Source organism: Melospiza melodia, chromosome 1 (genome assembly GCF_035770615.1).
Source record: "Melospiza melodia melodia isolate bMelMel2 chromosome 1, bMelMel2.pri, whole genome shotgun sequence".
Lineage (NCBI taxonomy): Eukaryota > Metazoa > Chordata > Aves > Passeriformes > Passerellidae > Melospiza > Melospiza melodia.
The window spans coordinates 9313154-9333087 of NC_086194.1; the positions used below are offsets into that span (position 1 = coordinate 9313154).

The window sequence follows — 19934 nt, forward strand, 5'->3', positions numbered from 1 at the left end:
TGAGTTTTGCCAGCTGAGGTTTCCACTTTCATATTCTGCTTTTTTGGAGGGGGGGGGAAAGCTCCAGACATCCCCATGTGAAATACTTATGGTTACTTTCTAATTTGTCTCAATCAAACAGCCTAAATGAGCTCAAACTAATGGCAGATCTCTTTTAAAGATTATCACCAGCAAGCCCTGACTCAAATGGCATTGATTTCAGGACTAAAAGAAAGAAATTACATTATAAACTCAGCAAATCTTTCAGGCAGCACATCTGTTGGGGCAGCCTCAGAGAAGAGGCAAGAATTACACCTCAAGGGGAGGTGCTCTGGGTGGAACTTCCTCAGCCAACAAACCTGGAGATCCACAAGGATCCACTTGTTTGGGTTTAGTCTCACAATGATGGAAGGAAGCTCATTTTGCACAAAGGCAGCAGAGGGAAATAAATGACCAGCCCAAGGTCGGGTACAAAGATGATGGAAATGTGGGAGAAAGTGCCAGAACAGATATTTTTCTAGACTTTGTGTAGTCAGTTCTCAGCATGCCTGGCTAAGCTGTCTACAGACTAAGAGTGCAGGAATTGCTTAGCATATACACCCTGGGAAAAAAAGAAAACCAAACCAAACCAAAAAACAACCAAAAAAAAAAAAAAAAAAAAAAAACCAAGATTCTGAGCAACAGGGATGTATCTTTAAAAACCACTTTCTTCACCAATACCTTCTGCAATAGATGGGACTGAAACACATCTGAAGAACCAGCAACTTTGTACTGCCTTGAGACTCTGGAAAATGCTTTCCAGAAGAAAAGTGCCCTTCCACAGGCCAAATTTCAGTTCTGGTGATCCCAGTGGTGACAGTATGACATGGGGAGAGGCAGTAGATGGATGCTGTGCTGGGTACTCATGGCAGAGTCACTTGCACTCTTCAGAGGCTCTCTCTCCTCAGAATAAACTCATTCTGGCCAGAAGTTTTTATTCTGTAGAGTCAAAAAAGGCTTTGCATTTAAAGCCGTGTTCTTACCTTAGTCAGGTTGTTTTCTCCATTGATGAGAACAAAGAGCCACCCTTATGAGCTCAGTCTAAAAGTCTTTCTGGTGCTGCTTGGATATTTCCCGTGGTGATAAATATTCTCAATAGCTGCAAATTACAAGAGAGCCAGAACCTACCTATGTGCATTATGTAGTCACTAAGGCACATTTTCATGGCATGTGGGAGGGGATCAGGACACAATAGCAGACAGGCAGCTAAAGGAATTGTATTCTGCTCATTCTGCTGAGGGCTGGGAAATAATAATCCATTAATATAAAGTGATAGGAAAGGAAACCTGCTAACAAAGATTATCTCAGCAGGAAGCAACAATTCTATATGAACTTTCATTTCCAGTGAATCATGCCATTATGCTCAATTTTATTGCAAATGTGAAGCCTGCCCTCGTGGCTTGTTCTCTGATGTGGGATCACTGTCAAAACAAAGAACAATTACAAAATGTTCCCTCAGCTCCAAATTCCTGTTTGGTAAGTGATGCTCACATGATGCAGGGATCTAAAAGTGAAATTTGTGAAATGGAAACTGGATTTCCTCCCTTTTCTGGTATTTAGACAACACAGGAATGTTGGAAGAGTATTTGGCAGGAATTTCTAATTTATTCATATTTTAGACCTTAAGAAGACTGTATTTACCAGTTACTCAAAGCCAAATTGGTAAATGTAAAATAATAAACCACAATATTCGGGGGTAGGATCTGAAATATTTGTTGTAACGTATTTCTTTTGATAAGGCATCACTAGATTTGAAGCTGGATTAGTCTATTAAGCAGATTGGTATTTCTTTAAATATTACATTTTCTTGACTATGGTATTTATACTTTGTCTAAAATATTGTTTTAATTCTTTGAAAGTATTTTTACTTCAAAAACAGGTAATAATAATTCTATACACACATTTTGCAAAAGTAACATGCCTATTTTAGCCCAAATTTGGGATTATGCAGTTTAGCAAAATACATGCTCTTCACATTTTGCTTTGTGACATGAATTATTGAAGAAGGCAAATAATGGCATTTTTTCTCTTTGAAGATACATGAAATTTCCCATTATTGGAAAGCTCTCTTTCCCTGACTAAAAAATTACATTATTAGACACAAGGAAGATGCAAATCTTAGGGTTCTAAAAGCACCTAATATTTTCTCAAATTATATTCAGCTGTATTTATCTTGCATTCTGGCATGCTGCTGGACTACTGTTATCAATAAATCTATAAATAGGATGCAAAATGCATGTGAGCTGTCTGTGCATGAATAAAGAGTGGCCTGGCAATAAATTACAACATAATATATAGTTTAAAATGTAGCAAAAGGAATGCCTTGACAAATCAATGCAACATATTTTGTCAGTGGGGATGAAAGATTCATTGTGCATCAGCCTTGAGAAAGCTGAATTTCTGAGGCATGGGTCACCTAGGACATATGATGTAATCAGAGAGTATGGAAACATGCATAGAAAGACAAAAATAATCTTCTGAGTAATAAAGCCATAATAAATTGTCAGGCAAAATGTAAGTCCTGTGCAGTAGTTCATTGTCCAAAAGAGATCAGGAGTACCATGACAAACAAAATGGAACCTGACTTCCTCTGGATTTGGCCCCTTAGCAGGTTCAAGACCAACTCCTTTTCTGAAACGGGCTCTTATGTGCTGGCTTTCATTTGTGTTTTTCTCATGTCTGCTAATGTCTAGGCTCATCTTGAGGCTCTTTGTACAGCCAAGAAATTCTTTCCTCTGCCCAGTTTTCAATGAAACTTGGGAAAAATAATCTGTGTTTTGGGGAACTCCAATCATGTGCCAGACATGACTGGCACACACCCAGCAGGCTCCATATGTCTGGAGCACAGCAGAGACCAAAAATAAGCTTGACCAATTGGTTTTCCTGCTGACAGCAGCAAACTGCCATGGGACATTTAATTTCCCCTGATCACATGGATGACAGACAAGCTGTCACCAGCTGTGCAGAGCCAGGAGGATGCATGCCTGTTGCAGAGGCACAGGCCCCAGCAGTGGCATCAGCTCTGGTGAGGGTGGAAATGCCCCAAGAGAAGTTGGCACCAGTCACAGAATGCCAGAATGGGTCACAGTGGGTCATCTGGGCCAACCTCCCTGCTGAAGCAGGGTCATCCCAGAGCACACAGCACAGGACTGCATCCAGATGCTTCTGGAATTCCTGCAGTAAGGGAGACTCCACATCCTCTCTGGGCAATCTGTTCCAGTGCATGGTCACCCACACAACAGGGTGGAACTTCTGTGCATCAGTTCCTGCCCATTGCCCCTTGTGCTATTGCTTGGTACCACTGAGAAGAGCCTGGTCCGTCCTCTTGGCACCCTCCTGTGACCGTGGTCACAAGGGTTTGCAGGATGAGAGAGAGACGAAAATGTTGACTCTATGATCAGAAGGTTTGATTTATTATTTTATTATATATTTTTACTACATTATAACTATACTAAAAGGAATACAAGGAAAAGTTCTCAGAAGGCAAGCTAAGAATAGAAAAGAATGATAACAAAGGACCTCTCTCCAACTCTGTCCCAGAGACAGCTCAGTCCTAGATTGCCCCTTAATTATACACATCTAACATGGGCCAATCACAGGTAGACCTGTTGCATTCCACAGCAGCAGATAACAATTGTTTACATTTGTTGTTGAAACTTCTCAGCTCCAGCAGGAAAAATCTTAAGAAAGGATTTTAATGAAAAGATGTCTGCGACACCCTCCCATAGACATTTATATACATTAATGAGGTCCCCTCTCACTCATCTCTTTTAGAGGCCAAACAGGCCCTGCTCCCTCAGCCTGTTCTCATAAGGGAGATGCTCCAGTCCTTTATTTCCTCTTTGTATCCTCCACTGGACTTGCTCCAGGAGCTCCATGTCTGTCTTGTCCTGAGGAGCCCAGAACTGCACACAGCATTCCAGATGTGCCTCACAAGAGCTGAGCAGAGAGGCAACATCACCTCCCTGATCTGCTGGCAATGCCCTTCCAAATGCACTTGAGGATCCCATGGCTTTCTTGGCCACAAGGAAACACTGGTGCCTCATGAACAGCTTCTCATCCATCTGCACCCCCTCTACAGAAGACCATGGACATGGATATTGGCTCTGGCACACTCAGGAAGAGACATCTGAGCTTTTGGCAGTGTTGGAAGGGGTTTAAAATGTGGATCTTGGCAGGTGGAGGGGTGGCCAGGGGCTGGTGTCCCTCAGCTCCTCAAGAGGCATCAGCGAGAGCCTCATGCCCCGTGGGAGCCTGTCACTCTGATTTTTTAAGATTTTCAAAGCCTTCTGATGTTTACATTCTTGCAGCAAACTTTCTCACACACTTTCTGTAAATAACTTATTGTTTTGCATTCTTTTATGGAGGAGGAGAAATTTGATGGACTGTTGGTTTGTCCAGTGTCATTGGAGAGGTGGCACTTTCACCCTCCAATCTGCCGTCACTTTTGGAAAATTACAAATGTTGGAGTCAGAAAATAAACTTGTTTTTTCTTCACCTTGAGAGCAGCGGTGTGTGCACTTGTGTTGTTTCATGTCCTATAGTGACAGGAGCCTTGTGATCACAGCCAGGGCTGTCGGACAAATTGCTCCAGCCCTTGGTGTAAGAGGGACAAGCCTTGTATTTTCCTTCTGGAGTTTCTTATGGGCAACAAAGCTGGTGAAGGGCCTGTAGCAGAAATCCTGTCAGCAGTGGCTGAGGGAACTGGGGTTGTTTAGCCTGGAGAAAAGGAGGTTTAGGAGTGACTTTATCAGTCTCTACCACCTGAAAGGAGGATGTAGCCAGGCGGGGTTTGGGACCCTCTCCCAGGTAACAAGTGATAGGACGGGAACACAGCCTCAAACTGCACCAGAGGATGTTCAGGTTGGACATCAGGAGAAATTTCTTTTCAGAAAGGGTGACTGGAATGGATTGCCCAGGGACGTGGTGGAGTCCCGGTCCCTGGAGGTGTTTTTTAAGCATTGTACTTAATGCCACGGTCTAGTTGCCGCGGTGGTGTTCGGTCATAGGTTGGACTCGATGATCTCAGAGGTCTTTTCCGACCTAATTTGTTCTGTGATTCTTAAATACATGCGTACAAACGAGGGCATCTCTACCGACCGAGCGCCTCAGAAGCGGCGCTCCAGGGTCGCGTCCCCTCAGAGCCGCCGCGGCCGCCCGCGCCCAGCAGGGGGCGCTGTGCCCGGCATGGCGGCCGCGCGCCGGAAGCGGCAGCCCGGCCCCTCTCCAAGATGGCGGCGCCCAGGCGCGGTGTGGCTGCGGGCACGATGAAGCGGGGGGCGGCTGCCCGCGCCCGCCGCGGCGGGAAACTGGACCGGCTGCGGCAGGCGGTGCAGGACTACGTGCAGGCCGCCGGTGGGCAGCCGTCGCTGGCCTTGCTGAAAGACTCGGAGAGGTACAATCGCAGGAGCCGCCGGGAAGCCAGGAAGGAGAAGCGCAAACTAAAACGGAGCCGCCGCCGCCGACTCCAGCGCGGGGAGCTGGTGGAGGCTCCCACCGCCCCGGCCAAGCCCGCTTCGGCCAAGTCCACTCCGGCCAAACCGAGCCAGGCCAAACCCGCTTCGGCCAAGCCCGCTCCAGCCAAGCCGGCCCAGGCCAAGCCGGCTCCTGCCGCCCGTCCCGGAGCCCCGGCTTCGCCCGCCGCTGGGAAGCAGCGGCCCAGGCCGGTGTCGGCACCGGCACCGACAGCCCTTGAGGCCCCCTCCGCCGCCGCAGCCACCTCGGCGAGGAAACGGGCCCTGCTGGAAGCCAACGAGGAGGAGGAGAAGGAGATCCGGCGGCTGGAGCGGCAGCTGGGGCTCGGGAAGCGGCGCAAGAAGCAGGAGGGGCCCGCGGCCGAGCGGCTGCCGCAGAGCTTCCTGCGGGACGGGCTGGGATACGTGCTGGGAGCGCTGGGCACACGGGCCGGGCTCAGCCAGCTCTGCGACAGCAGCGACGACGAGACCGAGCAGCGGGACACCGAGCGCCCGCCGGGGAAGGAGGAGGATGGGGAGGACGAGGAGGATGATGAGGACGAGGAAGATGGTGAGGACGAGGAGGCTCAGGAAGACGCCTCAGAGCCCTCCGACGCGGATGGACATTGGGAGAGCGAGAGCTCGTCCCCCGAGGACGGCGGGGTGCCAGAGGCCAGCGAGCCCTCGAGCGAGGAGGAGGAGGAGGAGGAGGCAGAGGTAGGATGTTCGCCTCGGATAGCACGGACATGCTTCCCAAAGCACCTCCTGAGCAGAGAGCAGAGTTGCATGGCCGCTTTTAGGCCCAGGTGTTCACTGTCCACTCGGGCCACGTGGAGCGTTGTCCTGGTTCTAAACTGGGACAGCAACACTGTTGACTTGAGGGGTCTGCCAGGTCCTGGAGACACTTGTCAGACATGGAGGGAGAGTTCCCAAGTTGTGGGGGTCCCAGTTGCCAGGGTACCGGTCGTGGGTTTCTCTGAGTCTGGATTGAAGGCACTTGACACAGTAGTTCGTGTTCAGACTCAAGTGTTTATTATTTCTTATCAGTAAAACAATCTCACTACTGTGAGTTTGGCAGCTTTTCATTAGAAGGCACAAAATGGCCAACAATGTCTTGTTCCAAGGTCTTTTAAGACTAAACTATACAATTAAGAACTGACACTCAGATTATTTTCCCTTTTAACCCAATAACTGATCCCACAGAGCTGCAATGGGGACTTTTCCGCCCAATTACAAAATGTCACCCAAACCCATGAAAATGAAGGAAGAAGAAGCATGAAGAAGAAACCCAGGACATCACCCTGTGCCGTCCATCTTGCTTCCATCCACAACATACTAAAAATCCCAAAACTTCAATTTCTCACTAAGTGATACACCTACACTACTCTCTATAATCTATTTCACACTTTTGTGGATTCTGGTCTATCTTGAAGTCTGGGAAACTTTCTCCATGAATGAGGGTCAAAGTCAGTGCTACCCTGGGGGTCAGGGCACCCCAGAGCAGACAGGGAAATATTCCCAGTGCCCTGGGTTTCCACACCAAGTCAGGCTGGTGGCAGAGAATATCCTACAGCACAAGGCATGTGGGAGCTGTGTGTGAAATCCACAAATAGGAGGAGCTGCCCTGGCATTAGAGTGTAGGAATATGATCAAACCCTTCTGCAGAGAGAGCTTGTGTTGAAATCAGCAGTGGTTACACACTGAAATGTTACTTTCTGAACGATCTTAGAGGTTCTGCCAGTATTAGGTCTTGTTGAATGAGTGGAGGAGAGGAGGTCACACAGGGCATTTTTGGGCCTAAATAAAACTTGAGTAAAACCAAGTAAGACTTAAGATGCCAGGTTTTAATAACCATAACTTTAAGAAAGTTAGGGAAGAGGGGCTTTGCTGTCATCAAGTTTGTCATAAAGGGTAATTTTTTGCCTACTTCTTCATGTTGTTCCTTTGGTGTTGATTATTAGATGGTAAGATATATCCTTAACTACAAGTTTGGTACTTTGATCTTAAATACAAATGTATATTTGTGTTCAAGTGTTTAAGACACTGGTCTCATCTGATTCCTTGTTTTCTTGTTTTCCTCCTAAGAGTGATAACCAAGGTGCTACAAAGTATGTTCCTCCACAAGTAAGGAAAGCACAGGAGACACTGGATGACAAGAAAAGAGAAGAATTGGGAAGACTGAAGAAAATGGTGAATGGCCTCATTAATAGGTAGTGTAATGAGGAAAAAGTAATTAATCTTTCTGGATCAATGTGACAGTGCTCATCATTCAAGCCCAGGTGGCAAGGATGTGACTTTTCTCTTCACAAACTGATTTTTAGTTGGCAATCATGTCTGCTATTGTTAAGAATAATTATCTTTATTGGTATAAATTCTTCAAAGTTAGTCATTATAGATGTTGAGAAATCTAGAAAATAAATTTAAGATTGGGCTGGATTCCACACAGCAGTTCCCTGCAAGTGCTAGCTATAATTCACTGTCAGTTGGAGTATGCTTATTAAAAAAAAACCCAGAAGAAAACAGGTTTTGATTTGTTGTGGGTTTTTTTTAATAAATTAAATTTCTCCAACACTACAACTGAGAGGGAGCAGCCCTTCCTAGGTTAAAGTACTGCAAAATAGAAAAAGTAATTAATATTCATTTCAATTTTAGAGTTTTTTTAAAATCGGGAATCTATTGGCAATTTTCATCTGTTACCTGTAAAACATGGACTAGAGTTTGTTCAGTCATTTGAAATTTGATATATCATATATGTTAAATTATGAATTATTTTCATAGTTAACTTCTTCAAAGACTCTGATGTGCCACAGTTAAAACTGCTCAAACCAGTCTCTTTTTGTAATAAATCTGTTCAGTAAGCAGATTGACAGTGCTTTGTAAATACTGTTGTTGACACATTTTTACATGTATTTTTTAAAACTACACCAGAATTAAATGTACTATACTTTTTTAGTTTACTAAACACAAAAAAAAATTTCAAAAGTTCCTTCCTGTCATCTTATCAATCTTCAGTCTTTTCTTCTGAAGTCCAGCTAGTTTCTCTTAAAAGAACAGTTGTTTGTTGGGTGAACTCAAAGTTGTGGAACCATGTAAGGAGAGTAAAAGTGAACACTGGATTTTGTTTCTCCATAGGCTGAGTGAACCAAATCTGTCCTCCATCAGTGGACAGATGGAAGAGCTGTACATGGCCAACAGCAGAAAGGACATGAATGACACTCTGACAGACATTCTCATGAATGCCTGTGTCACTGCAGTTGCCATGCCTGCAAGACTCCTGATGGAGCACGTCCTTCTGGTCAGCATCCTTCATCATAATGTGGGAATTGAGGTAATTCTTGTGCTTGGGACAAATTTTTTATAATAATACACATTGCAGAGTGTTTTCCTTGACATTTTGTTTGACTTGCCTTGTAATTTTTAACTGTGTGGCACTGACAAGCATTTTTAGTTGAGTTTCATCATTATTTTGTGGCTTATTTGTAAGGCTTCACAAGTGAAAGGGTCTAAGTCCATTGCTTATCTGATTTTATCTCCTCCATGAGTTACCACTAGTCAGTTATAAACCCATCCTTTTTTCATCACAATCTTTCTGCAACCAGTAGAAAGGTTTCTAACCTTCAAAGTGTCTAACCTTCAATTTCTCTTCCCTTTAGCTGATGGATGATGATCAGTTTCTGTTCTCAAGGATACATGAGGGTATTGGTTTTGAACTATGTGAAACCAGATAAGAAAAGTGTTGCAGATGCAGGAATCCTTTTACAGTGGTGGATAAACTTCTTTCCTAAGCAAATAATGCAAATCATCAGTGGAATTAAGTAGTTATAACATGGAATATTAAAAACTTCAGAAAGCATGGCAATTCTTGGAGGGGATTTTGTTTTGTGTTTTTAAGCCTGATGGATGAGATAAAATCCCTCTTGCCCAAGCTGATGTCAAAGGGAATATTTTAGCTAATTTTAGTGAGATGTCTGTCAGTAAACAAAGTTAATTCAGCAATGTATTCCTATTAGATTACTCTTTTTTCTTCCCCCCCATCTCAATGCAATAGATGTATTAATGCAAGTTTTTCAGTTTGTCATACTGTGGCCTGAATGCTGGCTCTGAAACCATATTAAATATCAGATGGATGCAATTAAAGCAGCTTTCTCCATAGGCTTGGCATTAAACTTTTATTTTGTCCCTCTTTGCTGCTTGAAAGGCGGTTTGGACTGCAAATACAATGTTTCTGTAAAATAAATGTACAATATGCATTACATGAAAGTGTGACTGTGCAGCTGCACTGAAGATTAGGCTGAGCCATGCAGAAGTTGCCCTGTGTTTATAAATTTGTGCACCATTGGATAGTTAACACCCCAGCTGGGTCAGGGCTTGTAATGCAGGTCAGTACTGCTGCTGAATTTCTGGGTTTTTTTTAAGGTCAGCAGATTTTAGCACAATCATAATGGGTGAGGGTGTTACTTAGCAGCAATGTATTCATTGCCTCCCTGTGTTTTAGAGCCTGTAGGCTTTCTAATCCCAGCATTTAGCATCAGTTCACTCTTCAGAAATAAATAGATTCCAAAATTTCTTTTCCCAGCTGTACCACTGCACCTTATGCTCAGCAACTGTGAAAACTTGGTATTTTGGGGTTTTTTCCACAATATAATTTTTTATCCTTCTGTTAAGGATTTTGTTCTGGAATGCCACACTCAGGAATGTGTTTGCTTTTTGACATGCAGCTTTTCCTGGATGAATGGCTAGCAGTAACAGCATGCTAGTCTGACAGCTGGAAAGATGCTAATATGTGTCCATGAATATTATGTAAATAAATGCTGGTGTATGTGTACAGTAGGTTCATAATACTTGTTTTTCTTGCACAGGCTTTAAAAGGCAACTGGATGTCAAATGTGAGGTGTAAATAACATGGACTTCTACAAAAATGTCACGCCACTTAAATATTTGTGTATGTAAATGTAGAACATCCCTATTGGTTGAAAGGAACAACAGTATTTCTTTAAAATTAATAGTGGCAGTGACCCAAAAATGAGTTTTACAGATGTCTGTAAAATCTACTTAGAGTTAACTGCTGGATTTTTTTTCCCTTAATGGAATTGTTGCCAGGTCGGTGCTCACTTTTTGGAAGCTGTGGTGAAGAAATTTGATGAACTCTGTAAAAGTGATGCTGAAGGGAAGGAATGTGAAAATCTGCTTGCCTTGATTGCTCATCTGTATAACTTCCATGTGGTTCATTGCCTGCTGATCTTTGATATTCTGAAAAAGCTTGTTAGCGCTTTCACTGAAAAAGAGATTGAGCTGATTTTGTTCCTTCTGAAAAATGTGGGCTTTTCCTTAAGAAAAGATGATGCATTGGCTTTGAAAGAACTGATCACTGAAGCCCAGAGGAAGGCAAGCACAGCAGAGAAGAAATTCCAGGATCAGACAAGGGTATGTGTTTGCTCTAAAGAGTTCATATTCTCAACAGCCTGTAATAAGTACTTGGATACATAGTTTAATTTACAGAAATGTTTTCTGCTACATTCTATTCAGGTTCTAAATTGCTGTTTGTGTGACATTCAGTTATTTGCATTCTTCTTGTTTGTTTTTCTTCATTAGTTCTTAGGACACAGGTGCCAAAATGCTCATCATAGGTGGGACACGACTGGTTTGTGTCTTATGTAGTGGACAGGTTTTGTGTTTCATGATAGTTTGTACACTTCAAAAAACAGTCAGGTGTTTAGCAGATGAATCTTGTACACAAATTAGTGTAATCGGGATAAAGCAAACATGTTGTATTTAAATTTTGGTGTCTATTGGCAGCTGAGCTGCTTATTCTGACAGAATAGTAATTTCAAAGTGCACTCTTGTACTTTATATAATAAACCCACAGCTTAGAATTGACAGAAGTGTTTCTTTTCCCCACAGGTTCGGTTCATGCTGGAGACCATGCTGGCACTCAGGAACAATGACATGAGGAAGATCCCTGGCTATGATCCTGAGCCAGTTGAAAGACTCCGCAAATTGCAGAGAGCTCTGGTGAGAACTTGCTTGGCTGGTGTAGCCTTGTTATCCTTAATCCAGGAGTAATTATTTGTATTGGATGTCAGCTTTCTTGGGGATTTTTTGTTGGTGGGTTTTTTGGGTTTTTTTTTTTTTTGACAGAATGGGCACTTTGTCTAGAACAACCCAGTATAAAAGGGATGAAAATAATTTATCAGTGCAGGATGTGCATATCAGCTTAAGAGACCAGGCAAAAACAAGCTAGGTAACCTAGATCTGTAGGATTTCCTCTCTTAAATTTTTGCAGTCCTTCTCATGCACTTCTAGACTCTGTTGTTGAAAGTTCTTATTTTCTTCATAGTTTAAATTTTTTTTATTTGAGCTGTACAACACATAAGGCAGTTTGTTGTGTCGTTATTTGTATACATTGATGCAATGTCTGCATCCTCTGAATTCTAATTGAACTTTGTGATTGGAAGATACCTACTTTTTAGATTAGCATCTCTTTTTTCAAGTAAAACACCCAGGAGCTTCTACATGTAGATTTATGCAACTTTATGCATTTAAAAAATTACATCATATGGGAAACTTGTAAATTCTTTTCAGGTCGCTGATTGAAACAAAGATTAGGGAGGAAACATAGGAAGACCTTTATGAAGATATGAATTTATATGTTTGAAGTTTTTGTTTAGAAACAATTTTAAGTAATTAAAGTACTTGTTTTCTCTAAGAAGAAAGAAAAAGTTTCAAATAAAAGCTCTTCTGTTGGTTTTTATTTCTGTTTTGCCACTCAAGGTTCACAGCAGTGGTTCAGGAAAGGACACCCAGCTCCGCGTGTCCCTGGAGTCTCTGCTCAGCGCTGACCAGGTCGGGCGCTGGTGGATCGTGGGCTCCTCCTGGAGTGGAGCACCAATGATCAGTGATACCAAAAGCCAGGCTCAGCAAAAGCTGCATGTAGGAAAGGTAAATCCAAATTTAAAGTCTAAGTGCTTGTGATCTCTTGAAAATTTGTCAGGAAGTTCATTTCAGAGCCCACCAAAAAAACCTTCACATGCTCTTGTAAGATCAAGCTTTTGCACCGTAAATTCTGCTCTCTGTTTTTTTTAAACATTGTACTCATACTCATTGTGCTTCATAGCAGCTGTTACTACAAATATGCTATAGCTTGTTTTTTCTTATTGTGTGGAATTGCTGAGGTGAGAGAAGAGACTTGATTCAACAGTGGATTTGCTAGTAGGAATTCTGACAGGTTGTGGTGTCTGTCTGTGGCATATATCCAAGCTGATTCCAAAAGTAATGTGATGAGATAGTCATGGTGAATTATTTATGTTAAAGAAGCATGTCTTAAAATTAATTGGCACAATTAAAGTAGATTAAAATGTATTTTCATAGTTGAAAAAGCTCCTGATGATGCCTGTGCCTCTGGACAAAAGCTCAGGACCTTTGGATTGGTGATTTATGGTTTACTGGAGAGCTTCACTGATGGTGTTATTTAAGACTGTACAGAAATAGTTTTTTTTAAGGCAAACAGAAATAAAATAGCATATAACTTTATTTTCAGGTGAGTTCAAAAATAATGGAGCTTGCTCGTAAGCTGAGAATGAACACAGATATCAGGAGAAGTATTTTTTGTGTCTTGATGACGAGTGAAGACTTCATGGATGCCTTTGAAAAACTTCTGAAGTAAGTACAGAAATCAGCCCAGAACTAAAATCAGGTTGTAAATGCAACATTTCTGGTCTAGGCTTAAGATCATTCAGATGATAATGCAATTAAAAAGTGCATAGCTAGGGATCCACACGGGGTAAAAGGGCAGGAGGAGGAACCAAAGCCCTAGTGTAAGGACTAATGGAGGCAGGCAGAACTGACTGGCAGTCAGAGGAAAGGAATAGCCCCTGTTGTTGTTGCAGCATCTTCTGATGTGAGGAGCCTGTGTATCCCAGCAGAGTGGATGGAAGGCTGCTGCAGGCTTGTTTCCTTACAGAGGCAGACCAGAAGCCCCTGCAGATCATCTCTTGGATTTTTTGCTGGATTGCTGTGATTTCTGTGCCACTGCCACTTCTTTGACTTCTTGCCACCTTCTTAAGCCATCTCTGCCCATACTTGCATGACCTGGCTCTAGCATCTCCACTTCCCTCTTGCAGAATTTATTAGCTTTGAGTTTGCTTCACATGAAGACCAGTTCCCTTACCTCTTGACAAGCAGCTCTTCAGAAGAAGATGTGATCAGGGAAGAGCTCAAACTAAGCTAATCCTTGTGTTGGTCAGAATATTATTTGTAAGTCTGTGGGAGCTGGGAGGGGACAGATCAGGTCTGAACTTTTCTGTCTCAGCCTTGTTACTCAAGGGTATTGTCTTACCAGGATGGCATGCAATTTTTAAATTTGCTTACCAAACCAAAACAGACTTTGTAATAAAGTCAACTAATATTTGATTAAATGCCACTTTTGCAAAACACAACTTGGACTTGAGACTGTGATGGAGTCGTTCCAATATCTTAATATGGCCTGTTCAATTAAAAGAAATTAGCTGCTGCTGCAGCTCTTGCCAAGACCTGGCAGCTCAATTTGCAAATTGGACTTGACTCTCATCTGTGCTATTTAGGCTAATACACAAATCTGAATACATACAGGCTTGGCAGAAAATCTCTCTGCAGGCTGCCTGCTGTGTGTTGGTGCTGATGTTTATACAGCAAACTCAAAGAGAGGAATTCTTAAATCTGCCCACATCTGGCAGAGTATAATGGAAAGTACACATAATTGTCAGTGAAGGAACTAGCTTCAGTGTGAACATGTGCTCCAGAGTGTATGGGAGTTTGTATTTGTATGTTTGATGTCTCATGAGGAAGAGAATATAAAGAAATATTTTAACTGCTCTTGTTGATTCATCTGCTGCTAGTTCTGTGGCAGAGTTGAGGTGTGGTTAAAGGATGATTTAAACTATTTGAAATCTAGGCTGCTATAGTTTTTCTAGTCCCTTTCCTCTTTACTGCAGATGAAAGTATTAGTTTGGAGCCAGAACAGCTCCCTGAAGTGGCTCAGTGATTGCAGAGGTGTCAGTGAAGAGGGCTGGGAGCATCACTGGTGACAGAGGAGAGAGTGAGATTGGATGCTCTTCATCAGCTGGAAGGCCACACCTCCTTCACAAACCACAGTTTCACTCAGGAGAGAGAATGAATGCTGCTTAAGTTTGATGGAGAAGCAATTTTTGAAGTTATTTTGTAGAAGAATAAAGAATTTGTGAAACTTCACATCTCAGAAAATACTGAGCCACTCATGAAAGGCTCAGCTATCCTATTGGAGTGAGATGTGTAATTCAGGATAACTTTGTGTCAGCAAGTTTTTCCTTACAAAATGATTCTCAATTTCTTGCTAAATACTCACTACCAAAGTGAGTATATCTACTAACATAATTTAAACTGACTTAAAAGGGGATTTAAGAGTTGCTCTTTTTGGTCTGAAGGCATTGATAGTCTTGGGCTTCAGCTGAGGATAAGTAACCTACTTGGAGGCAGCTTCTGCTGGTGACAAATAACCTGATTCAGAGGTTATCCCATTTACAGCAGGATCAAGATATACAAGTTCATGGGAATACTGTAACTCATGAATAATTGAATCAGTGAGGTGGTTTCACATCCTTTATCAAAGAATATCAGGCTTATGAAATCTACACAGGTTTATGGTGAAGCTCAACAATGAAAGACAGTCCAGATTCTTATATTTTAGATGTTTAGGAGTTCTAGTTCTGTGAAGAAGTGAAGGAATTGAATATCTGAGTGTTGTCACTTGGTTACAACTCTGGCAACATGAGTATTTCCTAAATAAGCAAGTCATGATAGGAGTGATGATGATCAAGTAAAAGGAGAGTGTGCCAGACCAGTGATTGCAGTGTAATTTCCCAAGTCATCTATTAAATACAAATCTGATGGCTGAAAACCTGTATATTTGTAAAAAATCCTTTTGTTGCTCTGAAATCAGGTGGCTTGGCTGATGGGAGAGCAGGTGGGTTATGACACAGACCAGTACTGACCCCTTTAGAAAGAGCAAACTTCTCAATCATCCCAGATTTTCCTACTGTAAAATTTAAATTCTAGGGAGTTTGGGCTCAACAAAGAGTTTCCTCTGTTAATCTGGGGTGTCTGTGGTCACATGCAATGCAGATGTCTGGAGCTGCCAATATCCCAAAGGAGGGATATTGGCATCAAGTAATGACCAACTACCCTACAGACAGTAAGGCAAGTTCCAGTGGAGTCAGACTTGCTTAGAAAGTACTCTTGAGTTGTGCTAATGCCCTGTGAAACCTGAACTTGAAGCAATGAGAAGAATTTTGTTTGATATTTTTCAAATTCTAATTTGATGCATTTTTCATTTTAATTGGTTTTAATGCTGCCAAGCATTTGGCAGCATTAGGAAGTTAAATCACAGGCCAGGTGCATTGTGAGTTAGTCACCATTCCATGCCAGAGTGTCTCAGCCCTCTTTTACACAAAAATGAATTTCATGAATCAGGTAGCATGGATTTGACCCAGAGATTAAAAAATTCATACCACCAAGTAAGAAAAACATCTACAAATATGTTCTTATTCCTGCTATGCAACACAGAAGTGAAGGGTCCTGGAAATGTTTCTCCAAATAGGCTTGCACTGATCCAGAGGCTGGATTTCCTCCCATGACCATGAGTACAAGCATGAGATGATCACAGTGGGACCCTGCAGTTCTTGTTTCACTATTTAGCCTTTGTTTCACAGTTTAACCCTTGCAGTGCTGCCTGTGGGTGCAGTGCTACTGCTGGTACCTCTGTGCCCTCTCTTCTGTTCATGGAGAGCTGCAAACATGGAGTGGGATTCCTTTCCTTCCCTGGGCAATGATAATACTTTTATCATTCCATTTCTGTTTCTTGAGGTTTTGCTTTTGCATCTCCTCCTTCAACACCCATAATGCTTCAGCATTTCCACAGTGCCATACCAGGATACTTGTTTAGCCAACAAGGTGGAGTCCATTAGAAGTTTTAAAGACTTAGTACTTTGTAACAAGTAAAATTTAATGTGATGTGTGGAAAGATTTTAAAGTATTACTCTCAGATGTTGACTGTAGCTCTTACTTTGTGTCAGCAAGTTTTTCCTTACAAAGTAATTCTCAATTTCTTGCTAAATTTTAGGCTTGGACTGAAAGATCAGCAGGAGAGAGAAATAGTTCATGTCATCCTTTACTGCTGCTTGCAGGAGAAGACATTCAACCCCTTCTATGCCTTTCTGGCTAACAAGTTTTGTGGACATGAAAGACGATTTCAGGTAAAGACAAATCTGTTCCTTCATTGGTTTTGTGTCATGACTGTGGTTAGGAAGAGATTTACTGAATACCTGAGAGTGGGTGCATGCCTTGATCCCAAGGAAAAATTCTGCTGGTATGGCTAAGCATTCAGTAAAGCATACTCATGGTCAGATCTGAATAGGAAATGAAATGCTGAATGTTTTATTTCTTCTGTTTTATGCATTTTAAAATAATTGGAACAGTCTGATCAAGCATTTCTGTTAATTAAAGGAGGGCTTATAAAGAATACAAGGTCAAAAGGTTTGTTATGTTGTTACTCAATTAAACAGCCACTTGATTTGTAGGATTATTTTTTTTACCTTTGACCCCTAGGTGACATTTCAGTTTAGTATTTGGGACAAAATCAGAGACTTAGAAAACCTGTCAGTTGCTGCCATCTCCAACTTGGTTTCACTGCTGGCTCACTTAATAAGGACAAAATCACTGCCACTTTCAGTTCTCAAGGTTGGTGTGTTTTCTTTTCAAATCCTTCTGTGTTTTCCCTGCATTTGCTAGTGGAAGGCATATTTTCTCTGTTACTTATCTGGTACTTTAGCTGATTATGCTGAGACAAACTTGTTTTAAAATTACTAAATTGTTCCAATTGATTATGGTAATGCTGTCATTTGGGGAAGGGAACCTGTGATCACCCAAGCATAGAGAAATTCTACATTTCTTTATCTAGAGCAGTTGTGAGATTATTTCCTTTAGAGTATCCAGAGCTGGAACTGAGGCCCCTTCATTAGCAGGCTTTGCCAGTGGTTTTTGTGCTATGGTTTTTAGCTGATGTTGTTTTTATTAGACAAGAAAGTGCTGAGTAGATTTCTTGGATTTCAGAATGGGTAGTCCACAGAATTCTATTAGAAGAGTAACTGGAATGTATTAAACAGGCAATTAAATGGATTGTGCCAGGTACTTACAAAGTATTTATCTAATTGAGAAAGGACATCTGGTATTCTGGTACCAGGAGCCTTCTATTCCTTAGAAGATTCTTTGCTTTCATTATTGATTGGCTTTTGGAGGCAGCCTTCTCAGGTAATTATTCTGTGCTAAACTCCAGGCTCAGTGTATGCAGAGGCCAGTTGGTGTGCTGAAAGTTCTTCATTTAGGAGAGAAGAGCAGCTGTTTGAAGTCCTTGAATTAATCTAATTGTCCCTCTCTGTCTGCCAGGTAATTGAATTCAGTGAACTGGACAAACCCAAAGTCCGTTTCTTGCGACAAGTATTAAGCACACTGTTAACCAAAGCAGATGAGGAAGAAATTACTGACATTTTTATGAGGTAAGTGATCACTGGCATCTCCAGAGAGCCCCTGTTGAGTAGTAATTAAGAAGATAAGAAGTTTGCCTATTCTGTTTGGAATTACACTGTGCCTTTTCCACATATCAGCCCTCCATCCCTTAAAGTGTGAGCTCTTCCTGGCTGAGTGGGGCCAGTGTGTGTTGGTACAGGCTCTGATAGAGATGCAGCTGTGTAATGCAAAATAAGGCTTCCAGATATTCAGTGTATCATTTTGGTCATAGGATTTTCATGAGCAGAGCTCTGTAATTCCCTGTTTCCCTTTTTGCTGTAACACCTATGTGGGGTGAGATTCACTCTGCCAGCTGTCATTGCTAGGCTGTTTCTTAAGAAGGAAAAAGAAAGTGATACTAAAGAGACAAATGTTTGGGGTATTTTTAATGGGTTTTTTATCAGTGTTCTCTGAAAAATCTTATTTTTGATATGAGACAGGTTTGCCTGGAGAGGCTGGAAAATTTCCATCCTTAGAGATGCTTAGGACTTGAGTGGATAAGACTTGCAATATTACATAAACTTTGAAAAAATCAGGTGGTGATATTTCAGCTGTCATGTAGCAGCACAAGGAAGCTTGAACATGGAGCTTGCCTTGTTCTTTGCTGTAATGTAATTGTTTACATAAAGCAAGCCTTGGGCTGCAATATTCCATTTTATTGGTGAGGCCAGTTGTATGTCGAGTGTTTGGGCTGCTTGCCAAACCAAGGTAGACTTGGTAATTTGAAAGCTTCTTCAATAAAACTTCTTTTATAGGCTGGATTTTTTTTTCTGCAGCTCTATTTGAAGAAGATTATAAACTTCTGAAATGGGAGAAGACTAAATGATGGTTTTGATCTGTATCTTTACAGGGTATCTGACAACCCCAAACTGCAAATGCTGCGGGAAGGCTTGAAACTCTTCCTCACCCACTTCTTACTGAAACATGCCCAAGCCCAAAAGAGTGCTGAAGAAGCTGGCTTGTTAAAAGAGAGAGTGGAACTAGCAACCAAGGCTTTAGAGGCAAAAGAACCCAAATTGAAGCTATAGTTATATTTTTTTCTAATAAAACATACAGAAAAACCAAGCTGGGGTCTTTCAGACCTAAATAATTGGGAATGAGGAGAGCTGTTTTACTCTAAAGGATCCATTTTATTTATATAAACAGTTACTTCACTCTATGTGCTAGTCAGAAGTTTAATTGAAGGGGATACAAGGCCTTTTTGAAGAAAGAGAAAATGTCATTTTGTCATGTCCCTTTTTGGGACAAGTGCTTCACGTTGACTTTTGGTATCTGGAGAAGAGGGTGAATTCCTCTTCTGTGATACTTTGTCAGGAGTGGTGTTCTGCATTGAATATTCTAGCCTTTCCTTTAAAGTAATAAAAGAAGCAGCCTAACTAAAGGCTTTTGATAAGGAGCCCTGGTACTCACCTGAAGAAAGGGGCCACTAGATGGCACAAGCACTGGTGAGTCGGTTGGGGAAGAAATCGACTTTTTTCTTAAAGTGTTGGAAGTTATTTGCTAATTCTGTGAATTGATTCCCTGACTGTGGGTCAGGAAAGGATCTTCAGTTGGGTTCAAAGCTGTAGCAAAGCAACTTGAAGATCTGTCTTTGCCCAATTATATTGGGTTTAGAGATCACAGCATACTTTTATGGCTTTTTTAGCCCGTTTTTCACAGCTTTAGAATTGGAGTTGCCAAATCACGTGTGTTAATCAGATTTTTCTAGACTTAAACAATATCATCAATATGAGTCTTAAGAAGAGAATACCTCCCTTAAGAATTTGTTCACATTTTTCATTTGGATGCTTAAATAAAAAATAGGCACGTTTCTTTCTGTAACACTCTATAAATGGTTTGTTTCTTTTGTCACCTTACCACTACACATTAAACTGCCATTTTTCTAAATGC

At 41.7% G+C, this 19934-nt stretch overlaps 1 protein-coding gene across 1 annotated transcript; it reads left to right on the plus strand.

The window, feature by feature from the left end:
* The first annotated feature begins 5249 nt into the window (after nt 1-5249).
* NOM1 (nucleolar protein with MIF4G domain 1) lies at nt 5250-19934 on the plus strand. The gene is made up of 11 exons (XM_063182540.1): nt 5250-6188; nt 7557-7681; nt 8604-8799; nt 10572-10895; nt 11373-11483; nt 12243-12410; nt 13009-13130; nt 16603-16735; nt 17088-17219; nt 17925-18034; nt 18895-19934. Exons 1-11 carry the CDS (start codon nt 5250-5252, stop codon nt 19070-19072), a joined length of 2538 nt encoding a protein of 845 aa, XP_063038610.1. The 3' UTR covers nt 19073-19934.

Excerpts from the sequence above, each read along its gene's own strand:
- NOM1 (XM_063182540.1), top strand. The coding sequence starts at position 5,250 with ATGGCGGCGCCCAGGCGCGGTGTGGCTGCGGGCACGATGAAGCGGGGG. Across the intron at positions 7,682-8,603 it reads GTGAATGGCCTCATTAATAG|GCTGAGTGAACCAAATCTGT; the intron begins GTAGTGTAATGA and ends GTTTCTCCATAG. Across the intron at positions 17,220-17,924 it reads TGCCACTTTCAGTTCTCAAG|GTAATTGAATTCAGTGAACT; the intron begins GTTGGTGTGTTT and ends TCTGTCTGCCAG.